The sequence below is a fragment of the Pygocentrus nattereri genome, chromosome 15 (genome assembly GCF_015220715.1).
Source record: "Pygocentrus nattereri isolate fPygNat1 chromosome 15, fPygNat1.pri, whole genome shotgun sequence".
NCBI lineage: Eukaryota > Metazoa > Chordata > Actinopteri > Characiformes > Serrasalmidae > Pygocentrus > Pygocentrus nattereri.
Genome location: NC_051225.1, coordinates 2,989,642 through 2,999,882, shown reverse-complemented (window position 1 = coordinate 2,999,882; position 10,241 = coordinate 2,989,642). Strand labels below are relative to the sequence as shown.

The 10,241-nt window shown below is 42.0% G+C and overlaps 1 protein-coding gene across 1 annotated transcript; it reads right to left on the bottom strand.

Annotated features, from left to right (window-relative positions):
- Positions 1-4,340: 4,340 nt before the first annotated feature.
- On the bottom strand, positions 4,341-9,098 carry lsm7 (LSM7 homolog, U6 small nuclear RNA and mRNA degradation associated). The gene is made up of 4 exons (XM_017702539.2): positions 9,018-9,098; positions 6,750-6,840; positions 6,486-6,557; positions 4,341-4,732 (listed from the first exon to the last, which is right to left on the bottom strand). The coding sequence occupies exons 1-4, from the start codon at positions 9,021-9,023 to the stop codon at positions 4,590-4,592; spliced, it is 312 nt and encodes a 103-aa protein (XP_017558028.1). The 5' UTR covers positions 9,024-9,098; the 3' UTR covers positions 4,341-4,589.
- Positions 9,099-10,241: the final 1,143 nt, after the last annotated feature.

The following is a 10,241-nucleotide window of genomic DNA, read 5'->3' as shown; positions in this document are numbered from 1 at the left end:
AAGTGAGTATTTTCCTTCTCCTGTAAAGTTACTATTTTGGAGATACGAGGTTTTGTTCCAACAACAGTGATATATATGTATATATATATATATATATATATATATATATATATATATATATATATATATATATATATATAGGTTCTGATTGGCTGCCCTGTATTCATGTATGCCTCATTCAGAAATAATTAAAAGCTGAAACACTCCTTATAACTTCAGTGTGAATAAGTGGAGCTAAACTGCCTATAAACGTAAATGATTTCATTCAAAGCAGATTGTTTTGGCAGCTTAGTTTCCATATATGAACTGTACTGGAGAATGAACTGTAAGTTTTGAGACTTTAACAAGACTTTCTGCATTTAACCCTTTAATTTAAAAAAAGTAAGCAATATTTGGTTTTCCATCAATATGGGTTCTCTAATACTTCACACCCCCCCTAGATACGTTTTAAATATGTAAGAAAATATATGAATAAAGCATTTTTATCTGAGTAATATTCAAGTGTAGCTAGCAATCTTAGAATTACAATATGAAGCGTAACATTTTGAGGTTTGCTCACTATTAATAGTCTTACATGCAGGAGGGAAACAGGCTTATACTGAGTTCCTGTATGCTGTTATTGTGCTTGGAAACAGAACCGTAGATGCTTATATCATGCTTAAAATTCTAAAATGGCATGTTTTCTAGTTTAAGATGTTTACAGACATTTGAAGAACTGTAATTACAGCATTGTTTCCTTTTAGAAATCGTACTACATTTGGCTGAAACCCCAATTGGTGGATTATTTTGCTCAATATAATCATTTACCAGACGTTTTCAGTGTTTTATCTAGTTTTTCTAAAAAGCTTATATGTGATGTAGATATCTGATTTACATTCAGGTGAACACAATCTAGCTAAACCTTTAGCTGTTTACAGCAACCAGTCCATGATTTTTAGACAAATACTTCAAATGTTTGGCTATTGAGAGGATAATAAATAAGAAACGAGGCGCAGCGCGCTTAGGAAAAAGGTCCACTCACCTGCTGGACAGCATTTGGTCTCTGAGTTGGCTTAGTGGTCCCAGTTCTGATTCATATATAGCTGTAAAAGCTGGTGAGCAATAAAACAGCAGCTTTAAGTTCAGCCCCCTCTGGGTGTGTGAGGACTGCAGTAAGCATATGAACATCCAGGCTAATCTCCCATATCCAAACCTGGGGATTCCCCAAAGATTAGCTGAACAAACTGACCATTTGGAAAAAGACCATTTGGTGTGGACTAAAACAGGTTAGAGGCTCAGGTTGTGTGTGAGCTCTGGGAGGAGCTCGGCCACTCCCACAGCAGCGCCGACGCTCAGGCTGCAGTCAACCGGCCTAAACTAAGCCAGGGCTTCTGCTTTGTTTGTAGTTTGGCCTTTTTAAAGCAAAACTCTGGCTAGTTTTAACTTAATCCTGATCTGTTGCACTGTCCACAGTATTTCTCTGCATATAGAAACGAATAAAAGACTTGTTGATCACACTTTTAACAGAAGCCAATGGGCAGGAGCTGGAAATGAATAATGATGGCGTTGAAAAGGGGAATAATCATATCAAACATATTCTAAACGTTTACACCCTTTACTAAATACATGAAGTCATTAAGAGAGCATTTAATCCATTTTATACAACAGGTAGTTCCGGCCACGCGAGCTGATTGGTTGAGCAGCGTTCTAACTGTGCTGATTTTTCACCATCACATCACAGGTTTTTCACAAACACTATCCCTCGGCTGTGACGCCGTTGCTAAGCAACGACTCTGACAGCTGTAGGAGACGCTCGAGCCATTTGAACGTTTTTTCTTATCACTTTGCCACAAACAGAAAACAGACACTGTTAAGATCACATCTGACCGACAGCCGATTTGGTCCGACACTAAATTCCCAAACTGTCGTCACCACTGAGCAGCTTTTCAGTCGGCAGCTGTGACAGAAGAACAGCTGAACAACCTGGAATCAGCCAGAAATGAACCCAACACCATTCGCCAAACTAAACGGGCTGTAAGAAGCTTTACAGACCGGCTGGAACAAAACAACATTAATACTGATCTGGACAAACTGACCAAACTGAGCTGAACCTGATATTGGGTCAGTTTGATGGCTCAGTCTGTACTTCAAAAGCCGGGGCTTACAGCAGACTGAGCAGCGAGTGGGCGGAGCTCGTTAACGTAGCAACGAGCTGCTCGTTAAGGAGCTCTAATTAGGAGGAAGGAGCTGAACATTAAAACATATTAAAGCCGCGTTCACGGCCAGTTTATTCATTTCTTACTGTATTTATTTAACTGCTGTATTAAAGCAGTAGAGCACTCGAGGAGGGAGTTATCACCAGTAACATCACGGCTGGGATTTGTTGGCTGTAGATCATCACAGCCGTGATGTTATTTCGCGATAACACCCCCCATCTCGGGTTCTATTGCTTAAACAACCCATGAAACAAAACCAACCATTTCTGGATGCCATTCAAATCCATACAAGGCAATAGGTGCTACAGCACTGAAGGAGCGATCATAAGTGTTTTTGGAGTCACTGCATTTCCTGTTCTTGGAATGAGCTGAAATTATATCTGTGGTGATTGACAGTCTGATACAGATGAAGCCAAGACTTTGAAAATTCATATAACCACGATTAAGTCTGTACGTATTATAGCTTACATATTTATTTTCACTTCCCATGTCAAACCGGGGACCTTCCGGGCAAAAGTGCTGCGAAAATGAGCATTTACCCTCACCTAATGCTCTGAATGCAGTTCATGAAGGCCTTACTAATTAGTTAATGAGCTGAATGAGGTGTGTTTAAGGAGGTACGTGCTGAAGTCTGCAGTGTTTCGGCCTGCCAAGGCTGGAGCCTGACACCAGTGACTTAAACGGTCAATATCGTTTTGTCGTCCTGTCTATGTAGCTTAATTAAGATTCCCCTCATTAGTCCCACAACGGGGAAATTTCACCTCCGCATTTAACCCATCCGTGCCCTGAAACACCACATACACTCTAGTGAGCACACTTGCCCGGAGCAGTGGGCAGCCCTATCCACAGCGCCTGGGGAGCAGTTGGGAGTTCGGTGTCTTGCTGAAGGGCACTTAATTCACATACTGTCTGCTCTGGGTATCGAACCGGCAACCTTAGTCATAAGGCTGGTTCCCCAACCGCCTCAAAATATGAGAATATGTATCTATGGTCCTGTGACCACTTGCTGAAATGAAGCTGAGTCTAATTAAAGCTGCACCATGTAAGTTTCAGTGATTTGGAGACATCTCTGGTGGAAATGTGTAACTGCATGCAAGTTTTTTTGTTTTTTTTTTACTGGTTATTAATTCAGTCATAACACAAATGAAAAGGTCAACAGTGAGCTGGTATACATGATGAATACAAATACAAATATTAAGATAAAGCTGGCAGGTTTAATGCTGACTGACTGAGAAGACAAACATCAGTAACAGCTGCATCTGAGCTTTAACAGTGTAGATGACTGGAGCCGCATTGTTGGCTTTTGTATTTACTGTTCATTTTTATGCGCCATTTCACATCAATACCGTCGGTCTAAACAGCATCGTCTCAAAATTTAGCCTGAACTCATTCCCATGACCTTCTCTGGCTGAAGTTACTGTACATTTATCTGCTTAGCACACCAGCTGCATTTTCAAAAATGTCTCTACCACTGAAAAAGGTTGCTTCGTTTGATTTACAGGCCTATAAATGTTCGTAAAGCATCATAAATACAGCAATACGTTTTGAGAAGCAGCACTTTATGTCTATGTGTCCTTCATCAAAGTCTCCATGCACCTCTTTGCCATTAATGAGTTAAAAATAAATAATATATATAAATTATATATTTATTAATCAATGTATGTATGTATATATACATACATACACACACATATATAAAAATCTTCTCAAACTATCATAAAATAATGTGCAATATGTTTCTGTGAGGAGCTTTTAGAGGGGGACGTCTGGTTCCTATCACCACCACTGTAAACAGTTCTGACTGTTTCTCTTGAACAGCGTTTCACACCGAACCGCTCTGAGCGAATGAACAGGTTTAGTGAGCCGTATTTCAGCAGCCTTGCTGGGGCTCAAGAACACCCAAAGGAGAGCATGTGGTGTACCACTTATTACGGAAAGCTAAACAACTGGAGACTTTTTATCTATGTATTTTTATTTGTAGTGCTCTTCAGTAGAAAAGTGTTCACTTTAAAGTATATATACACTGAAGTCTGTGTCCCTTCCAGCGGCTGTAAAAGCAAACAATGGCTTTGAAACTTCAAAATAAAGAAAAAAAAAAAGTTTTAAATACTTAATCTTGGAAAAGGGAATCAAATGAGAGCTCCAAACATTTTACGAATGTCCAATTTTAATATTAAAACAATTACTAAAAATATGAGGTTAGTACATCGTGCTCTTAGACACAAAGAAAATGACTCGGAACGGTTTCATCATTCACCGTTAGAAATGGGACAAAACTAAATCATCTCCCGACAGAAGGTCCAGTCCACTGAAACAAAAAAACAACTACTAAACAAACTTCTTAAGAAAAGAGCCACATAATCTGAACGTGTGCAGGGTGAGAGGGCGTGTGTGTTAGCCGTCCTGCTGCTGGATGAAGGGGTTTGGAATGGCCTCCATGCCGTCCTGCGGACAGATCAACACAACCGCTGTCCCTCGACAGACCACCAGGCCGAGCTGTCTGGTGTCCTCCGTCAGCTTGTACTGGTCATCGGGGTCTGCGTGATGTCAGACAGCAATAATGAGTCAGTTTGACACAGATCTAGTTCTGCTTTGTCTCTCAGACTATTAATAGCACATCCACTTAGTGTTATTACATATACAGAACCAGGCACGTACACACGTCTGCCTGTCCGTCCGTGTCTGTCTCTCTTTCCGTCGGCCTGTCTGTCCGTGTCTGTCTCTCTTTCCGTCGGCCTGTCTGTCCGTGTCTGTCTCTCTTTCCGTCGGCCTGTCTGTCCGTGTCTGTCTCTCTTTCCGTCGGCCTGTCTGTCCGTGTCTTTCTCTCTTTCCGTCGGCCTGTCTGTCCGTGTCTTTCTCTCTTTCCGTCGGCCTGTCTGTCCGTGTCTGTCTCTCTTTCCGTCGGCCTGTCTGTCCGTGTCTTTCTCTCTTTCCGTCGGCCTGTCTGTCCGTGTCTTTCTCTCTTTCCGTCGGCCTGTCTGTCCGTGTCTTTCTCTCTTTCCGTCGGCCTGTCTGTCCGTGTCTGTCTCTCTTTCCGTCGGCCTGTCTGTCCGTGTCTTTCTCTCTTTCCGTCGGCCTGTCTGTCCGTGTCTTTCTCTCTTTCCGTCGGCCTGTCTGTCCGTGTCTTTCTCTCTTTCCGTCGGCCTGTCTGTCCGTGTCTTTCTCTCTTTCCGTCGGCCTGTCTGTCCGTGTCTTTCTCTCTTTCCGTCGGCCTGTCTGTCCGTGTCTTTCTCTCTTTCCGTCGGCCTGTCTGTCCGCGTCTTTCTTTCTTTCCGTCTGTCTGTCCGGCTTTCCATCTGTCTGTCCATTTGTCTGCATAGGTATGTCCACTAAGCTTTAGTAGTGGACGCTATGGGCAAACATTTATATCCCAGTATAATTAAGACTGAATTCAGATTTATTTCTGTAAAGCTGCTTTGTGGCAATGTTGTAAAAAGTGCAATATAACTACACTATCAAGTCAAAAATCTGTTTTTATTTGATAAAATGCATATTTTGGATGCTTAAATAAACCTTTTTTGTGATCAATGACATTTTCCTGTATGCCTCTTCACTTTTAATAAGAAATGTATTTAACAACTGAAGCAAACCTAAAACATTTCTATTGGGTGAAACCGTAAAGACAGAAATGAACAACATATAATCAGATGCCATTAAGGCTTTCTAACCCTAACGAGATGAAGGAGAGTGTATGTAAAGCCAACAAAACTTCTCCAAGCCCGGCAAAAAAAAAGGGATGAACATCTGGTTTGATTTTTCCCGTTCCACCTTAAATGGTGAAGCAGTTACGTTCTGGCAGTATTTAAGGTGGAACGGGAAAATTCGAAAAAGGAATTTAAAACCTTTTTTTTTTTTTACAGTATACCAATAAGAGGCTTGAGCAAGAGTCCTAACACTACCTTGGCCTACCTTTGTAAAATGGTCAAATTTGTAAGTTGCTCTGGATAAGAGCGTCTGCCAAATGCCGTAAAAGTACATGGAAATATCAGTTTTAGCTGAGATGCTGCGGAGCCTCAGTGGCACTGCTTGAAGTAGCTGGCTGAGTGAGGAGAAGCTGGTTATTCTCCATACTAAGCTAACGACTAACCCCAAGAGACTGGCTTTTCCTTCCACTCTCTCTTCCCTGCATTGACACGTTTAAATCTGATGATGCTACTTTGTCAATAGACTGGACTAATTTATGCAATTAAAACATATATCCACTAGACACAGGCCTAACTCTCAGATAACGCTACAGTTATCAGACAATAGTTAGGACTCGAAAAAGGATTTTTTTTTTTTGGTACTCACCACGCATGTATTCAATTGTGCCATCTAACACCAGGTTCAGCAGAGGATCAAAACCCTTTAGGACACCACTTGCTGTGGAGCAGACAAACAGGCTGGGTCAGGTATGAAACTAAAGCCAACAGTGAGTTCATGTTCTACTGGCTGAAAGACAAGAAGATGCAAGAAGTGACACATCATCCTGATGCTGGCCGGAGACCAAAAAACTCGCCCATGGAGATATAAATCACACCATTCAGTCCACAGGCAACACCTAACGGTGCTTACCCTCACGTCCACCTTGGAACTTTACTCGGATGGGTTTGTCAATGTACTTTGACAGGTCAAATATGCTCTCCTTCTTCTTCTTCTCTTTGTCCTGTGAAAGAGCCAGAAGAAAAGTTAGTTTTGGGACATGCAGAAAACCATGTAGCTTCCAAATAGGCAACAATGATAATATCTCTGTACTTTATCTACAGTAGATATCTGAAGATAAACACCCAGACGGACTCCTCATTTCTTGAGACATGCATAATTAAGGCTATGGATATTAAACCTAGTAGATGTTTCGTCTTGCACTGAAGCTATTCGGTAAAAGATTTGGATGTCAGACTACTATTACATTTGCCTCACAGCTCCAGGACAAAACTAAAAAAAGTAAACAGACACTAAACGTATCTCGACTAATAAGTGATACTTTTTTAATCCCACAAACGGGAAAATTCCATCTCCGCATTTATCCCATCTGTGAAGTGAAACACCACATACACACTAGTGGATACACACACACACTAGGGGGCAGTGAGCACACTTGCCCAGAGCGGTGGGCAGCCCAATCCGCAGCGCCCCGGGAGCAGTTGGGGGTTAGGTGTCTTGCTCAAAGACACCTCAGTCATGTGCTGTCGGCTCTGGGGATCAAACCGGCGACCTTTCAGTCACAGGGCCAGATCCCTGACCTCCAGCCCACGACTGCCCAAATAATCAAGTACATTTGGGCTAAAAGCAAGATTACATACATTTGAGTTCTCAGTGAATCGTTCCTCTAAAAGTAGAATTACTCTGACCACCAATTTAGGGGCAGTCGTGGGCTGGAGGTCAGGGAACCGGCCCTGTGACCGGAAGGGCGCCGGTTCGATCCCCAGTGCTGACAGTGCATGACTGAGGTGTCCTTGAGCAAGACACCTAACCCCCAACTGCTCCCCGGGTGCCGTGGATAGGGCTGCCCACCGCTCCGGGCAAGTGTGTGTGTTCACTAGTGTGTGCGTGTTCACTAGTGTGTGTGTGTGGGGTATCACTGCTCGGGTGGGTGAAATGTGGAGGTGAAATTTCCCCGTTTGTGGGACTAATAAGCATCACTAAACTAAATATATCTTCGGTCATCTGCGCAAATCTACCACAAACAAACAAGAGTCGGCTTTAATGAACTGCACTCATGAATTTATCAGCAACATTGGTCTTAAATAGACGACCAAACAGGAGAGAATGAGTCTGAGAATGAAACTCTTTAACAGCTGTATACTTAATACACTGACCTCAATTTAAGTACGTGTTTTGACGAAATGACTTGGGCGAATATTTTTCAACACTTCTGCATAATAAAAACATTAAGATTGGTGTTAAGAGAGCTTTGATGCAGAACGCTCAGTTGTAGAAGTTAAGTCAGAACTGTTCACAGTGGTGGTGATAGGAACCAGACGTCCGCCTCTAAGAGCTCCCTCACAGAAAGTTATTGTGTGAAATGGTTATGAATTCACTACAACATAGTTTTAAAGCACATTCCACATGGTGGAGGGGCGCTATGAGATACTATTGATATTGATTATTGATATTGCTTATTGAGATTATTATTTAAGGCAAAATAGTCCCAAATCAAAGCTATTTTCTCAGATTTTTTACTACGCTTTCAGACTTTCACCTACTTAAAACAGATGGCTCTAAAAGGGAATGGCTCTATTTAGAACCTTGGGTTCCACATGGAATCATTTCATGCCTAAATGGGTCAATGGTTAAAGGGCTCTTCAGACTGAAGTATGAGAATGGCTCTACATAGAACTCATGGTTCTAGATAGAACCAGCCCCTTTATTAAAGAACCATCCTTTTTAAGAGTGTATTTTCTGATCATCAACGTTCCACATAAACTCAGGAGACGCATATAGGTTCTCTGGCGGTTCTAGATAGTAAATAAAATGTCTATATGTGTTCTAGTCATGGCGACCCCTGGTTCCCCTCACCACCACTGTAAAGAAACTTGAGTCTCTACAATCATTTCACACCGGACCCCTCTGCATCACTCCGCTCACAGTTTAAACACTAAATTATGATGTAGGAATTCTAAAATACGGGTGGGCTTCCCCTTCAAGCCTGTAAACGCGCTCTTATTGCTCCAGATAGGAGCTAAAGAGCCTCTGACGTTAAACAGGCGACTTCTCAGCCACGTTATCGAAATTATACCCCATTATTTCAGTGTTTATCTGCTAAAACGCCTCTTTATCACCTCTAAACTGCAAAGTCTCAGAAGCACAAACAGAAACTCAGAACAACACGTTCGCACTCACCGCCATCTTCAGACGCCTCTGCGCATGCTCGCACGCTCCGCGCCTTTGACCCCTCCACTTCCACCAATCGGGCGCTGCTGTTCACGCTTTCTTCCAGAAATACAATCAATCGCTATTCAATATTTAACGGGGACATCAATAATGATCAATACAGCTCACCGAGTGCTATGATTGACAACCTTTAGCATTTAAGGCGGATTTCAAGCTCCAACGACACATCCGAATCTCCGGCTGTGTTCCCAATAGCCGTGCTTGCGTCCTAAACACTAACACACTCACTAGTCCACTGTAAAGGACGCAGGTTGGCCTTCTGGTAGACTTAACCTCTTATTCTCCAGGGTATGTTTTGGTTGGTTCATATGAATTTACACGCCCAAATCGTAAGGCGAATTATTCAGTAGCTGCATGAAATAAATGTAAATGTATTTATTTGTTTGTTTATTGTAAAAGCCCCTCAAATGAACAGAACATTTGTTTTATGGTCTACACAAATCACTATATACTGACAATTCACTGCTGAAAGCCCAAAAATCTCCAACGCTCTTTGTGTTATTTTATAAAAGTAATGTTTCCAGAGCAGATCACTGAAGAGACGCCGTCTGTTTATAGTTTAGAGCCCAGATTTGGGGAAAAACGGGTCGACTTTCAGTAGAAAAACAAACTGAGTTCAGCTTCTTTTATTATAAGGGTTTAAAATGACATCACCGTCTATTAGACTGGAGAGAAGAGCTACAGCCTCACACGACGCCCAGCTTCTGAATGGAGCTTATGGAATATGAACGTTATGAAGAACATGACCGAGTGCGGTTTAGACCCACCGGTGGTCTCGAGGGGTTTAAGCGGTTAAGTAAAACTGCTGTATATCCTAAAACCCCAGGTAGTCTACTGTTAAGGTAATTAACACAGGGTGATGTAATGTAAATACTCCGGTGTACATTAAGAAAAGAACAGTGACCAGTGTAAACCCACTGTACACCAGTACAGTACAGTTAAACATTAAAGGGGAAATCCAATGATTTTCCAAAAAAATCAACAGAATTAAATGGTTGAGTGGTTTGGTGTGAAATGCTCCGTTCTGGAGAAACATACCGAATCAACTGGATAGGAACCAGACATCTGGACAGTTTCCTGTGTCATAAAGTTCCCTCACAGAAAGCCATTCCATGAAATGGTAATGAGTACGCTGCCTGACGTAGTTTTTACATGAAATTTTGGCTCAAAATA